Here is a 20,572-nt window from a genome sequence, read left to right as displayed (position 1 = left end):
GGTGGACGGAAGAATAAGAGAGGAGAGTGAGGTAACTCGGAACCAATTTGGGTTTATACCAGGACGGGGGACTACGGATGCCATTTTTGCTATTCGCCAACTTTGCGAGAAATATAGGCGTGTGCATAAAAACCTGCACATGGTGTTTGTAGACCTCGAAAAAGCATACGATAGGGTTCCGAGGAAGGTTTTGTGGTGGGCTTTGAAAGTGAAAGGAGTGCCTGGGAAATACCTGCAGCTTATTCGTGCTATGTATTGTCGAGCCAATACACACATCCAGTCCGCTGTTGGCGATAGTGACAGGTTTGGTGTGTCGGTAGGCCTACACCAGGGTTCGGCTTTAAGTCCGTATCTCTTCCTCCTGGTAATGGATGCGCTAACATCAGACATACAGGAGGAAGCACCCTGGTGTATGCTTTATGCTGATGACATCGTGCTTGTTGGGGAGGATGAATGCGAGGTGCAGAGCAGGTTGGAAAAATGGCGAGATAAATTGGAGAGAGTTGGTCTTAAAATCAGCAGAACCAAAACTGAACATTTGTTCTGCGATTTTGGTGGTCCGACCAGCTTTTCTCCAATCGCTTTAAATGGTGTTGACCTACCAACCTGCTCCGATTTTAAGTACCTCGGTTCACTCGTCCAATACGATGGTGGTGTTGACCGGGATGTGAAAAGCCGAATAAATGCAGGTTGGATGAAATGGCGACAGGTCACCGGTGTGACTTGTGATCCAAGAATGCCACCCAAGCTTAAGGGACAGATCTACAAGTCAATCGTAAGACCTGTCTTATTGTACGGATCTGAATGTTGGGCCACCAAGGTTTCGGATGAAAGAAGATTGCATGTAGCTGAGATGCGTATGCTAAGATGGATGTGTGGTGTGACAAGAAAAGATAAAGTTAAGAATGTGCATATCAGAGGAAGTTTGAAAGTAGCGCCAGTTATCGAGAAATTGAGGAGCAGAAGGTTAGCGTGGTTTGGACATGTTATGCGGAGGGATGATAATCATATAAACAAAAAAGTAATGAGATTGAATGTGGATGGCTATAAAGGTAGAGGAAGACCAAAGAAAGTATGGATGGATTGTGTGAAAGAGGATATGCGTAAGAAGGGGGTAAATTCAGATATGACGGCTGATAGAGATGTATGGAGGAGTAGTACATACTGTGCCGACCCTCCATAGGGATAAGGGCAGGTTGATGATGATGACTAGTATGTACTATAAATAGTAGTAGTAGACAATCGAAATATTAGTACGTATTACTTACATTCCTATTGTCTATATAATAAATTGATACATTTACCGTGGGTTTCCGAGACCAAAAACCTTGCTTAAAACATATTATCTCTGTTTTGTCAGGAATGACGATATGTTTTATAGAGATATTTTGATCTCAGAAACCCACGGTTAAAGATTAAAATAATATTTGGATAACTGTGGTAAACATTAGAATGTTATCGTTACAATGTTCATTGTATACTTTTTTGGACTTGTTAAGGTTACACTCGCCCTGTATCTGGTATTATTAACGTATCACTGAATATACCTTCGAGACCGATACTGAATTGTCCTTCTAAACCAAAAGCTGTTTCAAATTCTTTTATAGTGCAGCAATAAGTGAAACCATATTTGACGTCACGCCACACTGGGCTTTTCATCCATTCGACCAAATTGCAAATATCTTTGCACACCACATAGCTAAGAGCTTCGGATAGTTTCAAATCAGGAACATTGACTTGAATTATGGCTAATGATGACCTAGAAAATTCATCTTGAACAACCTGAAACCAGTATAAATTTAAGAAACCTGTAAGAATTTAATGGTCGTAAAAAGGAATTGAGTACTAACATAGTTTCTTGTTTGACGTTTACGCTGAATATGCTAATGAAGTATGTAAAAACTTACCTTCCACAAGAATTTAGGAACTGGCTGTCGCTTGTTGGATCGATCATGTATGAAAATGTTCTGCATCCTTAATGAAGTAGTGGGAAATTGAAGTTGTCCTGACGTACCAGTTCTAACGATCAAGTTTCTGTTCAGCGGTTTTGCTAATATCCTTATTCTCATTTCAATATCGTCCCAATTCTGTTCCATAAAAAAAAAATTTTCAACTACATAACATTGCCTTGACTAGATCATTGTCTTATCCGTTCTGTATTCATTATAAATTAAATAGTAATTAATGGTGACTATGAGTTGCGTAAAAACTGATACAGAAATTACCTTTGTTCCGCATGTGCTCCAATGTGGTACTATATTCAAATTACTGTAGGTAGCGATCTGGGACACGCCAGGGGAAACATCTTGCGGATTAACTAATTTCCTCTTAGTAAAACAACACTCAAGACCTCTCGCTAACGGTCTGATTGCATTGATATGATACATTTGATTTGTACAATCGTATAATTCATCGTAATTATACCTTACCAAATCGTTATCGTACCAGTTTACATCTGTAGGTTCTACTCCCGCTAAAGATCTATTTATCTTATGTGTTGAATAAATAGGTATAGAATTAAATTTATCATAGCATATTTCAAATACTTCATCGAATTTTCCATCTGTTTCTATTCCAACCTTTATTGTTTCGGTATCGCGTTTTGTTGGACTACAACGTTTACCAGTTGGTTTTGTTATCGGTGTTACATCTTTTCTACATTTTATATCATTGTATTTAATTTCCTTATCTCCAATCTTAAGCATGGTATCTTGAACGCAAGTTGCTTTTAATTCGGTCCCAGGGAATATTTCAAAGCCTTTTATACAATAGATTATTATTTCTTCCCCTACTGGAATATTTACAATAACGTCGTCTGGCTTTGTCGTATCTCTAGCATCCAATACAGAAACTGTTGGGCTATCAGGATTCATTTCAGCTTTAAACGAGCACTCTGTGAAAGATATTTAAATTGTCGCTATAGAAAAAGGCAATTACTTGTGCAACATGTCGTTTGGCAAGTTGAGCAACATGTTTTTTACAAGCTGTGTATCTAGGCGAGCAAGATTTTGTAAACCGAGCAAACAAAAAGTGTACAATAATTGGTTACTTTGAGAAATAAAAGATACTTAGTGATGAATGTTATATAAAATACAGTATGAACTAAAATCTGGAGTCGAAGGAGGAGGGGAAAATGGAGGACATTTTTACAAGTTTAAATTTTTTAACTCACGTGAAATAATATTGAAATCTCTACTTATTGTTCCATAACTGTTGCTTACAGTACACGAGAAACGTCCCAAATCATTTGAACTCATATAAAATCGGTAAGCCATCTCGGTAAACTCTATTGGTATGTCATTATGCAACCACGTCACCTGAAAATGTAAATAGTAATTAAATAATATTTTGACTAAGCCAGGAGATTATCTAAAGATACTTTTACATTGTAATGTTTTTGACAGGATTTATATTATGAAATTAAAATATAATTTGCACTCACAGTTGGGGTTGGTACACCAGTGGCGAGGCATGATAAATAAGCCTCAGCGTCCGCTACATAATATATTACTTCACTGGCTGCTTCATTGAAGTATGGCGGGAAACCAACGTTCACCATCTTGGAGGCGCTTGTTGCTCCAGAAAAGGTGTTAACTCGGCAAGTATAAAGTCCATTATCTCCCATGTTGATATCGTTCAAATATAATTCACCGGTTGCTATCAATATTGAGTCCTGCAAAATTATTTTTCTATGTTTAAATAATCGGAAAACTGTGATTCGGCTCGACACGAATGTAATAAGTACAGTCGATTTTAAAGAATGGGAAGAGGAAGACGATTTGATGGAGGAGGAGACGTATAGGAATGGGGAATGTTCCCTTTCTGTACGCACTTTCCTCCGTCGATTAAAAGTAGGCAACGCATTAGCAATTGCTGTTGTCTATGGAGCAGCGATCGCTTCACTATTTCAGCGAATTAATTAAAAAAACGTTTGTAACTAAGTAAGTCATAAGTAAGAAAGCCGCGCCCACGCCCTTTCAACTACCTTATACCAAGTTAACCGATCGGTGGACGTATGAGGTATATCACAATAAATTTTAGTCGATCTTCCAAGTTGAACATCCAAAACGCCACGTTTCTCACTTGCATCGGGATAATCTGCAAATTACATAATAAATTTTAACGATTCATGGTTCTTAAGTTTTGAACTGCTACGTATCAGGAGGAAGACGTGAAAAATCTGATAAGCACTTAAACCCTGATACACAATGCCAAACAAAACGGGCGCTGAGGAAGTAATATGTTTTCTGTATAAATTAGTATGTTACAAGTAAAAATTAGTATCCTGACTTACTCTGGACCAAAACATCGAAATAATCAGTGTCGGTGCCCAGGGAATTTTCCGCTATACACACATATCTGCCTTGGGTTATATCATCAACATTCTTGATTACCAAAGTACCATCGTCCTTAATATCGTGCCAATATGTTCCTTTGAAGAATAGAAAAACATTATGATGTTTACTGTTTTCTTGTAGTAAACAGAAAATTATGTAAATTTTTTTGAAAAGGTTACCTGAAGGGATTCTGAGTTCGTCTTTTGTCCAAATAATTGTCGGCTTCGGATTACCTTTTGCTTCACAAGGGAGGGTCAAAATTAAATCGTTGACAACAGCAGTGATGCTTTTAGATACTGAGGACTTTACAATATGAGGAGGAGCTGAAAATTTAACATGTCTTTAGTAATGTCATCTTATTACACCTATTAGCAATGCATTCTTTCGAATTTTACAACATGAAAAAATCATATTTCAAGATACCAATGAAAACATACCTGACGAGAATTCCCTAATTTTATACTCTCAAATCTCTATTTTAAAAATATTAATCCTATTTATCGTTCAAATAACTTAAAATGATAGCGTGTGTGTTTGTAAAATTTATACTTAAAGCAAGTTATTTTTATGAAAAACTGGCTATCGCCCGCGATTCCGTCCGCGCGGAATTAAAAAAAAATGGAGTAAGTAATAGCCTACTTGTTTTTCAGACTATGTTCTACATCTGTTTCAAATTTCATCTAGATCCGTTGAGCCTTTCCAGAGATATCTTCAAACATCCATTCATCTGAACATTCTCATTTAATATTAGTACAAGGACAGTAAGCTTTCAAAGTACTCAAGTGATATTGGTATCTTATAAAAATCACTTAAATTTACCTAGTACTTGAAGCGTGTAAGTTATATTACTTGAACCTCCTATATTCTCTGCAATGCATAAATATTGACCACTTTGTTCGAGTTGCACTCGAGACACCTGCAGTGACCCCGAAGGATCACTAGGTCTGAAATATAGATAGTAGTCAAATTAACATAGGTGAAAAAATAACAATAAATACTTTGTGACAACAATTGCAAAAAGTTAAGAATTACGAGTAGGTAATGAATACGTAAAGAACAATAAGAAATAATTGAATGTCACCAAAAATAATATAAAACGTCTATAGATACTTATTACATATTTGGGTATAATGCAATGTGCTAAAAAAATTAGTTCAACAGGTTCTTTCCCTTTATCGTTAATTTTACAATATGTGAATTAAACTCTTTACTCACCTTAGTAACTCGGAATGGTCATGCTCTTTAATGAAAACCCATTTTATACTTGGCGTAGGATGTCCAAACGCCTCGCATGGTAGAACAATTGTGCTTCCGACTTTTGTTTTCAACGTACTTTTGATTGGTGGAGTAATTCTAACTGGGTCTGCAATTAAATCATCCATAACATTCAAATCAAGACCAAACTTTGTTAATCAAACGCCTCTTGCTGCAGAATAGAAAATTTGGTATATGAAACCCGTATTGTTTAGATGTTTAGATTTAAGAATCGCACAGTGGAAATATTATATGCATACAAACATTAATATTAATACATTTTGTAATGCATCAGCACATACCGTATATTGTAAGGTTCACAATTTTAGTATCGGATCCCAGCTCGTTTACAGCAGTACAATTGTACGTTCCCGAGTCTTTAATCGAGACCTTCATTCTGCAAAGAGATACATTATTTTAGCTATCTTACTAATATTATAAACGTGAACATAATGAAGACTGAGAACATTGTAAGTCCAAACACCATAAATCTAGTTTCGCCAGCGGTCATTGCGAAGAGCGCTGCAATCTCTGGGTGTTCACAAGTTAGGTCGACCTGTCGTAATTCCTCTCATTGTGCTTATGCGTTGGCACTGGTTTTAATGGTTAAAAGACCATTAACTGCCATCGCTTGGAGGAGCATACTTCACACATCTAAGGTCGATGGCATCCAGAGAAAGGGGGAGGCCATAGCGGTTACTTTGGACGTGGCTAAGGCCTTTGATCAGGTGTGGCACAAAGCGCTTCTTACGAAGTTGTCCCTTACCTATGACAACGCTGTATAACTGTATACTGTTTTATCATGGGTCTATGTAGACCGATGATAAAATGTCGACATTCACTTTCCGTTGGTAACATATGCACATAATAGGTATAAAAATGGTCAGTATTCATTTTACCCCAACATGTTGTCTCTATAAATTCGTTGTCGTAGAGATTTCTTGATCTCGATTCCATTGAAGGTCCATTTCACATTTGGTCGCGGCATTCCATCCACTTGGCACGTTAAGTAAACATATTCACCTGATTTAGTTTTTATTGTATGCCTTTTCGATGTTATTTTTGGTGGATCTTAAAATAAAAAGATATACGATTTTAAAATCTAACAAAGTTAACAATACTTTCTAGTTTATGTGACTGTTATCACTTTAGAATATCTAAAGTTTTATGAGTTTACAAAATAAGATTTTAAAACCGCATGACGACAACTAACTTACGGTTATCGTGGGTTTCTGAAACCAAAATCTTTGTTTAGAACATATTATTTTGTCAAAGATGAAAGACTACGAGTACGTTATGTTTTGTACAGAGATTTTGGTCTCATACACTAACGGGTAGTAGACTGGTGATTTTATTTATTTCGTCATTGATGATATACGAAAATGCATCAAACAAGCTATTTGTTATTTTAGTACTTACATTTAACTACTAGTTCTATTTCATGTTCAGCTTTTCCGAACAAATTAAACGCCTCACATTTATACGTTCCTGCAGCATTTATGTCTGTGCTACTTATTTCAAGTATATCTGAATAACTATCAAGGACAACGAACTCTTGAGCGTAACGATGTTTGAAACTCCATCGGATACCTGGTTGTGGTATGCCTTCAATGACCCTGAGAATTTTCTTTTTATTAATTTTGCCAGATAAAATAGTTGTTAACCCCTGAGCCACCGACGCTCTTTTTTATCCGACGTTCTTACGGTGAAGGAAAACATCGTGATGCAACCTGCACATATCTGAGAAAAAAATTCAATGATATGTGTGAAATCAACCAAACCGCACTTGGCCAGCGTGGTTGACTATGGCCTAGTCACCCCTAACTTGGGGTAGGCTCCGAGCCCCTCGGTGGGGACATATAGTGAGCTGATGATGATGATGATGAAATAGTTGTTAGAAGACAGATGCTACGTGTTATTCTAGATGTTAACATTGAGTTTCGACTGACTTGACACTTGTAGTAAGGCCCTTCGTACACAACGCAACGTAAATCTTTGAAAACCTGTTAGTTCAGCGACTAAGCGAATTACGCAATTCAATGTTACAATACTTTAATAGTTTCGAAGATTTACGTTGCTTTGTATGCGAAGGGGCTAATTCATATAGACTGACAAGGATACCTATCTGACCAGGTGGTCATAAGTAAAACTAAATTATGACAACTCACTAATGCTCTCTGTAGATGTAAAAAAATGCGAAAGGATTCACTTATTTTCTGACAGAACTAACCGCGACAGCAGCGCCTCTCTCGTCGTCTTAAATTTCTTTGTTTAACTATATAATATGTCTCAATACAAGTGTCACTATTATTTATTAATCAAGGTTCCTTAATAGAATAATCTTACTTGCAACTAATTGTAGCATTTTCTTTCCTAGTTACGTTGACTTGATTTACGGAATCATCGATTTTCGGTACAGCTAAAATTGAGGAAAATAGTTCAAGTTAGTAGGACGTTTCATCTTGAATTGACACTCATATTTATAGACTTAGAAATATATGTATATAAATATACAGGGCGATTTTTAATGGACGGATCAAAAGCTTTGTGGAGATAGAGTACCTTAATAGGTATCGTTTAGGCCCGAAGTGCATAAGTGTCGCGACTTTCAATGGATCAAAAGTTATTTTGATTTAAAAAAAAAAACAGATTTTCAACTGAAATATCGCGTCAAAATTATTGTTATAATTGTAGTATTTTTTTTATTGAACAATCCTAATAAAAAGAAATATCAATCATTTTCTTAAAGTTTAATTTCTTTCTTTCTTAAATCTTAAAGAATCTTTATCTATTTCAATACATACTCATTATTTATTTCTTCAACTTTGACACGCTGTAATTTATTATACACAAAATAATTATAAGAAAATCTTTTGCCTTGCATTTGATTATTTGTAAAATAAAACGAAATGAAATAGTTGAGAACAACATTTCCTTGTTATTTTCAAACAAAATATATATGAAAACTGCATTTTAAGGAAGTCTAAAAACGTTTTGCGTTTTTCAACACTTTTGTAAACAAATGTTTGTAAACGTTGTTACATATATGCCTATAAGGAAGATCGCCGACGCAGCAGTGCGTTGACTTCGCCGCGACCCACTTAAGTGGACACGAGGCGCTGAGGCAGCATTGGCACCGATATTTCGTAATTATTAATTGTAATAGATTAAGCAATTCCTTTCCTGACTTCGGAGGGAACATAGCATAGTTAGTAATAAGTTTAATTTGTAATTTTTATTAATTAAATTAAATTATAAGAATCAATCTCGGTTTTTTTTGGAACCTTCGGCTGTGGCAAACATAATTACGTCAAAACGTTAACATTTTTGTAAACGTTTGTTTACAATAAGTGGCCAAATTAGGTTTTTCATAGTGTACCATAATCTGCTCGTAAAGCCCTTTCATTTACAAAGTAATCGTCATAAAACGGACAAACAATTAGGTACCTGTTCCTGTCATAACGAGATTTATGTAGTAAATCTCTCTTTTTAGCTCGTTTCTAGCTTCGCAGTTGTATTTTCCTTCGAACTTTGGTTTCATGTAAATTATATTCAGGACAGACCCATCTTCAGATTTTTCTAAATTTTCGTCATTATCTAACAAGTCGCCGTTAAGATACCATGTGATCTGTGCTGGTGGATTCGCATCAATTATGCAATACAACTTGCCTTCATCGTCGTAGTCAATACTTGTATCTGAAAAGTCGAATAATTAATTTATTTCTATCAATTTTATATAATCGAAGAGGTCTTTTTGATGTATGCAAGTTGTAACTGTAGTAGACGATAGTAACAACATCTGTTGCACGAATGGGCCGGCTCGCCTGGTGCAATATCACGACCACATAGAAGAAAGGCGTGAATTCGAAGCAAATCTGCATTATGTCTGTCAAGTGCGCATGCCGGAGGCATAATTAGGGTCCTCTTTTCCTCTCCTCCTCTCCTCTTTAGAGTAGGTTAGCGGAGAAGGGCACGCATATAGCAAGTATTATCTTTCTCTTTTAAAACGTCCCCTTCACAATGGGAAGGCAATGCATATAAAGCTGTACCTTAACTTAACTTGTACGTCAATAAAATTAAACTTATATATTACCTTTAGAAACGTTCAAGGCTACAAATCTATCAATAGGTCGCACAGTAACTGTGGTATCGTCTTGGCCAACTTCATTAGATGCTCGACATTGATAAGAAGTATTGATCTTCACTTGCTCTAGATCAAGTATACTTATGTAATCATAAGGCAGTTCTTCTTCTACAGCCTAAAAACAGTTCATTACTTTATAATTAAAGTAATTGCAAGAACTAAATTTGAAAATTGAAATAAATATAATAGAACGGAACTATAACGTTTAAAATATTATTGACCAAGGAAATTTTAAATATACAGTCAAAATCTGTTATAACGACATCGAAGGGACTACTCATATTGAGTCGTAAAAACCGATAGTTGTAACAACCGGTGACAGGTATTAATAGGAAAGATATGTATATAACATTCAGCCAGGACCTTTGATTTTGGTCAATTTAACCGGTATGTTGTTCTAAACGATGTCGCCATAAACGGTTTTGACTGCATATATAAAACTGATGAAAACACTTTACCATTTCTGAAATGGTCAATCCAGTTTTTTCATCTACCCATTGTACCTTCGGCGCAGGATACGCATTGATTTTACATTGCACCTGTAAAGGCTCACCATATGGTACTTCTCTTGTAGGATCTCCAATTAAAGTTACGGTTGGTGCTCTTTTTTCTGCTATTTCTTCTGAAATGTTTCAACGTAATTTGTGATAAGTTTCATGATTCAAAATAAATTAGTAGGCACCAGTTTGAAATGTCTTACCTGTTGATGGCGTTTGAGGTTCGATTGGAGTAAATGATAATCGTTTTATTGGTTCTTTTGTCTTTGTATTGTATCCTTTAACCTAAATTTAAGTTAAAATTGATTGTTAGAAAAAATCGTTCATTGAATATTACAAAGTATTACAGTAAATACCCACCGCTATTCTGAAAATCGAAGTTGGAGGTAGCTCCTTTTCAGCCACATAGAAATCTTTGCCGACTTCTTTTAATGGTCGTACAGAGATAACGTTATCATCTAGGTCTAATAATTCAACTTCATTCAGTTTAACATCCTTGGCTTTACTTGATAATTCTATTGCCAAAAATGACGGTTTACCTAAAACGTAAAAATCAATGTGCTAAGTATCTTCAAAAAAGGATATCTGAGCCTCTGAGAGACACTGCTATTGAGGTTCGTTCTATCAAAACATATGTAAAACAGATACATGAGCATAGAGAATAGCATAAAAGAAAAACATGACCTGACAGATTCTGACAGGCGGGCGCTAGGGAGCTATTATAATTTAATTTGACCTTTATCCATCGCATCTCCTTATCGGTCTATAATTGTAAACATTATTTGAAACGGTAGGTTTTGCAACAGAACCAATTAAGGAAAAAACAAATTGAGATTAGTAATTAATTTTACTGCTTTTTTCATTTGTACGTGAAGAGAAGGGACTGCAGCACTTGCAAGATAGCTCGCTTATGAATATGAAAAAATTGGCAAACAGGCTATAAATACCTGCAATGGGTCTAGTTACGGTGGTTTTTATTGAAGTTGGTTTGAACCCAGTAAAACCATGTTGGAAGTTGATAGCAGTGGCTCCGGTTATGACAACACTCGTACTTGTCTCACTGCCAACTTTGGCCGTAAAATTTCCTGAGCCCAATTTTTCAACACCTACTACCTTAAAAATAGGCTAAAATTTTACCATCGGTGATTCTTTACAGCCGTAGATTTTACGAGATCTATTGTAGGCTAGTTAACAAGAAAACAAAATTTAGAATCAGAAGATTAATGTTAGGGACATATTATGTAGAGAGATCATGATTGAATGAACAAAAAGTAATAAGATTAAATTTGAACAGCTACAAAGGTAGAGGAAGACCGAAGAAAGTTTACATGTATTGTGTGAAAGAATATGTAAGTAAGATGGGAGTGAATTCATTGATTGACGGCTGAAAGAGATATGTGGAATAATGTGCAGACTCCGTAGGGACAAGGGAAAGTTGATGAGTCAAATAAAATAATGTCCCTACCAGAGTCTTACTATTTTTGAAGATATCAGTTGTTTTAGCGTCACTGCCGTCTGGTTTTAATACTTCCGCTTTCGGTTTTAAGCCTGACACAGCTATGTGAATATCGTCAATTTCTTTGTCAGCAGGAAACTGAAAGATGAAACCAATAGTTATGTTAATGATGACGATAATGTCCCCTTTAAAGTGTCCGTTAAATAAGTCGTTAAAATTGTGTAAGATTTGTCCTGTATCCGTAGTCTAAAAACAATAATAATTATTAAAAAAAATTGTATCCTCTTTCTTTTTTGATGAAACTTTGGTAGAAACAGGTGACGCTAGGAAGACGATTGTTTTTGCCCCAAAGAATGTCAAAAAATAAAATTTAATGTTATTCGTTTCAAGCGTAAATCAGTTGTTGATGTTATCGAGATAAAGTCAGATGTTTTTTTTTATTTCTTCTTTCCTTTGCATTTATTTATACAATAAGAAATGTCAGTTTTAATTTAACAAACGTTTATTAGATGCTATAACACTTAATTTATCAGGATTTATCGTAATAAAATCAGATAGAATAATAACTTACGCTTAAGGTTTTGTCGTATCCAGGTGGTAATACTGCAGTAGCCAATACGGCTCGTCTTTGATCAAGAGTTTTACCTACGAAATCTAATACCTGAAATAGTTTTTTTTATCATTTAAATCAAACGTTTTTTTTTTCAAATCTCATTAACTTCCTTTTTAAGAAGCCCACCAGGGTCTACGTTTTATTCATTACTTATGGTCGCCAATTAGTCGGTATTAGACTATATTTTATTATAAAAACTTTTTGACTTCTCCAATTTAACTGTGTCAAAATATTCACGTTCATCCTTCCCTTAAAGAGGGGTGCAAAGTTTTCGCTTCGATATTTATATCGAAGATCATAATGTTACCTGTCCAATTTCGCCTTTATCAACATGAAACACTTGTCCTGAAGTAGCACTAGCTAAGTCATGGTATACTTTGTAACCAGGATCAGATTCATAAAAAGGGTTGCACTCTCCCGTTAGCAAGAAGACTATCTGTAAGACAAAGTAATTATATATAAACGTAAACTTTTAGTAAACTTACTGATGTTTCCTGATTAATGCGATGACATATTAATAGTGAACATAGCTTCACTGTGAAATATCTTGTTCGCATTTCTTAAAACCACATTCATCCGCAGTTTTCTAACGTAAGGGGTAATTTAATTCTGTTCGACACATAATAACCAAGATCTGCCACGTTTATTTCAACTATTCTGACATATAAATTTATTTTGAAAAAATTAACCTGTGATCCTTGTTTTTGTGCCATTCTCTTGATCTTTGGGAATTTTTCGTAGTCCTTAGCCGAAGCGTCGGTGAACACATAAATATAGGATCTTGGCAGAGTATTTGATAAAGCCACTTCAATTCCCGTCATCGCCATCTCTGGACAATCCGCTCCACCGTCGGCAACGATTGAGTATAATGTGGTCTTAAATGTATTTACGTCTGTCGTTATTAGTGCCGGTCGAACACCTATAGATATAAGTATTCAGAATCAGTCACCTCCTTTGTTCTAATCCCACTCATGTAGAGTCGTTTCGAACTAAAAGTAAGTATACAAAATCTAGTTCAGTCTTTTAATACTTGAAAATTTATAACACTGGGAAAAAGTGGGATTTTCAAAAGATGTGAAGTCCACAAAGACAAACGCGGTTAACTAGTTTCGCTGTCGTAAGATATCGTGAATTTTGCAAGAATATATTCAGGTAAAATCATGTGATCAATTTCATTTTAAGTAGTTAGCATAAAAATTATAAAGTATTAGCACAACTATGTTTTTGTCTAGGTAGATCCTGTGTGTTAGGAATGTTTATGGGCCTAAGTGATTACTTAATTTTGGATGAATCTTATTGAAAAACAAATCTCCAAAACTGTCATCAATTTTTTTTTAACTAAATAGGTTATATACTTATAATATTAAACCATCCCTTTATTACACGAGTTTGTATTAATGTATGTAAGAAAACATTTTTAGTAATGAAATAAAAAAAACACATGACGTAAGATATATTGTGCCTACAAATGGGGAATACCGCGGTAATAACTGGGTAATCAAAGTGTTGATAACAATTGTATAAACATAATAATTTTGCTACTAAAGTTCGCGGACTATCTGAACACTTTACTTTATTTCTTGATTGTGGAATTTAGATAGTTTATTTTTTACCAGTCTTCTATAATAAAATTAACTTGAGAGAAGTGTTAAAAGGTTATTCGGAGTCGAGATTCTCAATATTAATCGTTTTTTTTTTTAATGTAAAAATGTGATTATCTACTTTTGGCCCGTGGGGAAAAATTATTATCATACTAATATTATAAATGCGAATATTTAGATGGATGGATGTTTGTTTGAAGATATGCATCTCCAGAACGGCTCAACGAATCTCGATGAAATTTGGCATACATATGGAACATGGTCTGGAAAAATACATAGAAGGACGAAATCGCGGGCTACAGCTAGTGTACTTATAATTAGGATTTAAAACCTTATTTATTTTTAGGTTAACTCAGCATTAAATAAAATAAAAAAAAATAATTTAACTTAAATGTAGGCACTTTCACCATCATTGACATACCGTATTTATTTATTTTTACCTGATTTATTTTTTTATAGAATGCGTCATTTTACAATTTATAAAAAAACACACTTTTTTCTGCAAATGTTATTTTCTAACTTCTTTTTTAAGGGTTCTAATGCTCGGTTGACTTGTTATTATACAACGAACGGGTATATCTTCTACCTACCATTTTGATATATTATGCCCTTTAAATATCGGATGCTTTTTTATTATGGTAATAATCTTTGTATGTACATAGCAGCAATTCTAAATGGAAAATAATCCTAAAAGAGCTTACTCACCCGGATCGTTAAATGTCACTAAAACAACATTTCCAATCGATGATGTACCAGAGGCCACAATCTTGTCGAATATTAGTTCCGTTTTACTCTTTACTTGGTCTATATCATCTTGCATTGACCCGGTGTCATCTATTACGAAAGCGAAACTGCTCTTTTGATCTGCCAATTGCCCGTATACGAAAATACAATTGAGACTGAGTGTTAAAAAAATGTAAATAATTTTGATTAACATGTTGCACGACTGATTGATCTCAGTGTCGACGATAGACTAAGTACCGTACAGTTAACTCGTATAACACCAATTGTAATAATAAAGCTCAAATTATCAATATATATACAAGTGTATAATATGTTATGTAACATCATCTCCGCATTTTATTTTTAAAATAACAACAGTTCATTTGTTTATTCATTACTAGCTTTTACTCGCGACTTCGTCCGCGCGGAATAAAAAATAGAAAACGGGGTAAAAATTATCCTATGTCCGTTTCCTGGTTCTAAGCCACCTGCCCACCAATTTTCAGTCAAATCGATCCAGCCGTTCTTGAGTTATAAATAGTGTAACTAACACGACTTTCTTTTATATATATAGATTGTGCATTCTCTGGGAAAGGCTCAGAAAACTTGCCCTCCATCTTACGCTTTTATAAGGACAGACTAATAAAGGGCAGACCCGATTGAGCTCCAAACGATTGACTGGCAGGAGACAGCGCAGGACAGGCAGCGTTGGAGGTCTCTCGTGTCGGAGACAAAGAGCCATTTTAGAAGTTGCGTCATCAGTGTAAGTGATAAAAGGCAACAAGACACTCTTCAAAAGTTTATTTTTTTTTGTTTCTAAACACGAGTCAGATAACTAATACCGTTTGGTCAAATTAAAAAGTTTGCATAAAGAATTTAGTTTGTTTTATTTCATTTTACGATTCACAAGAACTGAAGGGTCAAGTATAGGTGGAGATTGGTGGAAGAAAATGAACTTAGAAAGATTTTCAAAATGTCACATTCTTATTTCTACACCATTTTGATTTTTCATCACTGTCCTTTATATTCCACTGGACAGGCTACAATTCGTGTTATTTTGTGCTTATTTTATTAATGGCACTGATGGTAGCGGTTAGTACTACTAATATTGAAAGTAATATTAGTGAATATCTATAGACGTCAGTGCTTGTTATATTTTTGGTAAGGAGAAGTCGATTTAGTATATAGGGAGAGGAAATATAATTTTTCTGTAAATCTTCTCTTTTGTTCATTAAACGTAGATTAGATTTTAGCATCTTATTCAACCTTTCATCTCATTGCAGATTGTCTAAAGCAGCGGTCAATTCGTTATTTAAGCGACACGGCATAGCCGTTTGCTCGTTTGCCATCTTCCGGTAAAGAAAAAATAAATAAGCAAAATTGGGTTTGGGAGTTGAAAAAAAAGCAATTAATTATTTTTTTTATTTTAAAAACTTGTCAATAACTTTTTATGACCTTCATTAAACAATTCCTTATATGCAAAAATTTTTTCGAATGTCACAATGTCACAGCAGAGCATAAAACCACTTTTTATGTATTCTTCGTCCATTTCGCTTAACCAATTTATTTGATTACATTTGCTATCGCAGACTTTATATTTTTTAATTTTCTCGCCAATCAACAAGGCCGGTGCATTGACTTGAACTATTGCTACTGATGAAGCTGTCATTGAGTCTGTAATCACCTGAAAGGTCATAATTAAATTTAAACCAAAACAGAGTAGATAATTTAGACAATACAACTTATCTGCGTTGTTTTATTACGGAATATACTTTTTTTGACGTAGATAATGATTAAGTTCTAATATCTTTCGCAGGCTAGTTATGTCAATTATTTATAAACAGGGCGACAGAAAAAACTGTATTAATAAAACAGAATCGAAAACAAAGTGATTAATTATAAAAAACTTAGATAGTGTTTCAATAACATTTTAGTTAAAACTTGTGTCAACCCTTTTTTTGTCCCGAGAGGAATGTTTTATGTATACTCCGCGCTCAGGAAGGGACTCTGTAGCTATGTGGGATTCTCTTCCTTATCGGAAGCATAGTCACTAAACCCCTCTGTTCTTCCAACGCATTGGGACAGGACCTCGGGCACGCTTTCGCGACTTGTGTCAACCCACTAAAACCTCTCTGGCCCTCCACGTCGCCTTGCGGTTGGGTCACGGGAACACTTGCGCAATCTTCCGCGACCCAGCCGGCGGTGTCCGCTCGGGCAGACTTTTTAAATCTTTAATCTGTTTAATCAATAAACCCAATCTAACCTAACCCAACCCTTTTATCGCTCGTAATCGTAAATATTGAAATACGATTAGCATAGGCTTTCGATATGCGATCTTGACAAATAAATAACAAAGTACTTATACCAGGAGCAGTTTTAGTGATACATATTTAAGGGTAAAAGACTTTTATAACCAAGTTGACTTTTATATTAACAATCACCGACATTAAAAGGTTAAAACACGTACTTAACTACACAATGTCTAACTGTATTTTTGGAGTAGCACAGTATTATGTGTTTTACGTGGACTAAAAATGTTTACAGATTGTATTTCATAAATAGATTTTAAATTTAAATTGAAATACCTTCCATAAAAACGTAGGCACTTTGTTCGAATTTCCAGCTTTATCCGTAATAGTAATTTGTGGTTCTCCTGCAGGAACGTCATAATTTACTCCTGTTATTACAGTTACAGTCCGTTTTTCAATTCTTTTTTTGGTTTCGGCTCTAATTATTTCTTCTAATATGTTCCAATACTGAAATGGAAATTATAAACATAAATAAATTCAATTCGTTTTTTTTTTTATGAAAAGCGATTGCGAGGCGAATGCGAATTTTTTAGGTTTTATTATACGCGCATGGGCGCAGTTTTTGAAACAATATAAAAAACTAGCTTTTACCCGCGACTCCATCCGCGGGGAATAAAAAATAGAAAACGGGGTAAAAATTATCTTATGTCCGTTTCCTGGTTCTAAACTACCTGCCCACCAATTTTCAGTCAAATCGATTCAGCCGTTCTTGAGTTATAAATAGTGTAACTAACACGAGCTTAGAACCAGGAAAAGGACATAGGATAATTTTTACCCCGTTTTCTATTTTTATTCCGCGCGGACGGAGTCGCGGGTAACAGCTAGTATAGATATAGATAATTACTCCTTGTTAAATAATGCTTGTCAACGAGTAATTATTTTTTAACTACTTAAACTACATTTTGAGAAAATATTCATTTTCTATATTTTGTTCTTATATGAGTTGGTTCGAAAAAAAAATTCAGTCGAAAATCTGATTTTGACGATTTTACAAAAAAAATATATATTTTAAACGATAGCTACTGAGGTCCTATAATAACTGATATTGCTTTAACAAAATAAAATACTTACTTTTGTAGCAGTAGAATTCCAATGTGGGATAATATTTAGGTAGCTGTGTGTCAATAGTTGTGGGAATCCAGGTGGTACGTCTTTTTCATTTATGAGTTGTCTGGCAACATAGCACTCATCATCATTTCCAGGTAACGCTCGACCTAGTATTGCAGATATAGCACCCTTCTGTCGTTGTCGCTTGCAATCGTACATTTCGTTATTATTGTAAGATAACACGTCACTATGAAGCCATTTTTCTATTTGCATACCTGTGGCAATTACATTTGCCGCCCAAGGTTTTATCTTATGCTCGGTGTATAAGAATCTAGATTTCTTGTCAACACATATCCGATACACTTCCATAAAGTTTTTATCAGGTGATACCGATATACCGATTCGAAAAAGTTTTCCTTTCCCACTAGCACAATTATCTTCCTGAATCGTGACCGGCTGCAATGCTTTTTTACACTTTAATTTAGGATAGTCAACAATTTCTCTGTTTATTTCAAAAGTTTTACCTTCTCTGCATGTTGCTTCCACTGATTGATCACTAAATTTATTAAAGCCTCCTTCGCAGAAAAATACGACCGTTGTATTGATAGGTATCGCTAAATGTTCATCTTTTATATAAAAATTGGGTAATTCATGTCTTTTGGTTAGTATAAGTGGATGATATCTATCAAAATCTGTTTCTACGTTTAACAAACAATCTGCAAGGACAAAACATACAAATTTTAAAGTTACAGTTTTATTTAAGATGTCTAATGAGCTAAAGTTGTCCAATGCCAGACAACTTAGGAGGTGACTGTACGGTTTGTTGATTAAAGGACTTTTTTTGTGACTGAGTTAGCACTGTTTGCCTTGAAGAGGCATTTACAGCTTCACCGAGCGTGAGGTAGGCGGGCGCAGATGGCGGTAAACCTAAACCTCGTTTAAGAGTAACTAAGCTCGAGGGCTTCGAGGGCGTCGGGAGCCTCGGCTCGGGCTGTTACTTCGTTATTATTACCGAAGTGGGAAGTCACCGAGCTCTTAGATCGCTTCGGTGGACGCTCCATGAAGTCACTAGGCCCAAGGGACCCAGAGAGGGGACCTCGGCTTGGGCTGTCACTCATTACGCGTTTTTAGCATAGAGGAATTTATGATATGATAAATATATATAAGATAAAAATAAATTAAAACTCACCATCGGCTATGACATAAAATTGTCGACTAACATTTCCAAATATATTTTTAGCCACACATTTGTATTTGCCTTTGTTTCTTACCTTACTATTAACCGAATAGGTCATGTTAGGAAAACTCATTCTTATATCATTTTTCCACCATAAAACCTGTTTAATGAGATACTGTAATTAACTCTACTAGTACAGTGACCAATGCAACGACTGTTCTAAAGAAGTCTCGGCAAAAGCACACAAAGAAAAACACGATTTGGGGTAGGCTCCGAGCCCCTCAGTGGAGACGTATAATGAGCTGATGATGATGATGAGAAGAGGCAAAAGATTGTGTTTAAGAAAATATTATTATATTATTAGTTTTTTTAAAGAAAAAGTCCCAGAGATTATATATAATTTTAATGTTTTTTATACAAAACTTTAAAAATTCGGTTCCAACTTATTTTGAAAAAGTAATATTGAAAATGTTACCTCTGTTTTTGGCTTTCCGCTATGGGAACAATCTAAGTCTGGAGCCTGTTCAAACATAAGGTTTTCTATCAGCCTTTCATTGGAATAGGAAAATTTTGGTATAGATCCTGTTCTTACAACAACTCCATCATTTTTATATTTAATTCCATTATTAGCTCGACATACATATCTGCCTTCATGACGAATACTTTTAAATGGATTAAAATTTATATTTTTACCAAATTCAATCACTTTTTTATTCTAAAAAAGAATCATTAGCGTTACTTAAAGAAATTATAATCAAGAGGAAGGTTATTCAGCAGTATATTCTACTCTTCCAGTCATGGCTCAAATTTCATTACTGTAAAATCATTGGACACTCTATTGCGGAATGTCGCAAAAGACAATTTAACACGTTCGTTGCATTACGAGATCTATCAGATCTCTTGCAGGATTTTTGTATTATGCGTTGAATATAATCGTGTTGTTTCACTCCTTGCGGGATAGTCTCACGTGTAAAGTTCTTTAAGTACGAGTAAGACAAATATAGATATTTGCTTTCTAATTAATAAATAAATAATTATAATTATAAATAAAGCAATAGGCTATCTTTCACCCACAAAAACTTCGAAATAATGTCGAATTATGTCATTGGTTTTTTGGAAGATATAAATTATTTTCAAAACTGTATCTTTAGGAGACTGATTAGGTCTCAAACGCACCAAAGGGTAGGTTAGTTTTGAGATCTTTTAGGTCTCCAAAGCACCAGCTGAAAGTTCTTTGAAAATTATAGCGCAGGGAACGTGTTAATATGCAAAGCCGCCAAAACGCTTACGACCGGCAACCTGAACCAAGTAAGCCGTATGACGCAAACGTTAAGGCAAAAATTCACTTGTGTGATTCTAATAAATCAAATAACGATGAAAATTCAAACTAAACATGATTTCGGATACGTGTCTA

At 34.9% G+C, this 20,572-nt stretch overlaps 2 protein-coding genes across 4 annotated transcripts; both read right to left on the bottom strand.

Moving 5' to 3' along the window:
* Nucleotides 1-1,378: 1,378 nt before the first annotated feature.
* LOC106711112 (hemicentin-1) lies at nucleotides 1,379-14,919 on the bottom strand. 3 transcript variants are annotated; one of them, XM_014503339.2, is made up of 25 exons: nucleotides 14,608-14,919; nucleotides 12,991-13,220; nucleotides 12,609-12,737; nucleotides 12,260-12,349; nucleotides 11,698-11,826; nucleotides 11,180-11,345; nucleotides 10,593-10,771; nucleotides 10,436-10,517; nucleotides 10,194-10,357; nucleotides 9,685-9,850; nucleotides 9,039-9,287; nucleotides 7,938-8,010; nucleotides 7,011-7,207; nucleotides 6,491-6,662; nucleotides 5,894-5,988; nucleotides 5,553-5,700; nucleotides 5,157-5,281; nucleotides 4,517-4,660; nucleotides 4,295-4,432; nucleotides 3,986-4,098; nucleotides 3,443-3,673; nucleotides 3,173-3,317; nucleotides 2,226-2,893; nucleotides 1,908-2,087; nucleotides 1,379-1,782 (listed from the first exon to the last, which is right to left on the bottom strand). In XM_014503339.2, the coding sequence occupies exons 1-25, from the start codon at nucleotides 14,837-14,839 to the stop codon at nucleotides 1,501-1,503; spliced, it is 4,527 nt and encodes a 1,508-aa protein (XP_014358825.2). In that variant the 5' UTR covers nucleotides 14,840-14,919; the 3' UTR covers nucleotides 1,379-1,500. The 3 variants fall into 3 exon arrangements, with proteins under 3 accessions (XP_014358825.2, XP_014358826.2, XP_014358827.2); XM_014503340.2 differs by having other exon boundaries at nucleotides 11,180-11,341; nucleotides 11,709-11,826; XM_014503341.2 differs by lacking the exons at nucleotides 6,491-6,662; nucleotides 7,011-7,207.
* Nucleotides 14,920-16,014: 1,095 nt separating this feature from the next.
* LOC106711097 lies at nucleotides 16,015-20,244 on the bottom strand. Its single transcript, XM_045683574.1, has 5 exons — nucleotides 19,634-20,244; nucleotides 19,171-19,318; nucleotides 18,006-18,697; nucleotides 17,211-17,381; nucleotides 16,015-16,309 (listed from the first exon to the last, which is right to left on the bottom strand). Exons 1-5 carry the CDS (start codon nucleotides 19,688-19,690, stop codon nucleotides 16,052-16,054), a joined length of 1,326 nt encoding a protein of 441 aa, XP_045539530.1. The 5' UTR covers nucleotides 19,691-20,244; the 3' UTR covers nucleotides 16,015-16,051.
* Between the last annotated feature and the right edge of the window lie 328 nt (nucleotides 20,245-20,572).

The sequence above is a fragment of the Papilio machaon genome, chromosome 22 (genome assembly GCF_912999745.1).
Source record: "Papilio machaon chromosome 22, ilPapMach1.1, whole genome shotgun sequence".
In the NCBI taxonomy this organism is placed as follows: Eukaryota; Metazoa; Arthropoda; class Insecta; order Lepidoptera; family Papilionidae; genus Papilio; species Papilio machaon.
Note: the sequence above shows the minus strand (reverse complement) of the source record. Positions and strands in the feature narration are given on the sequence as shown.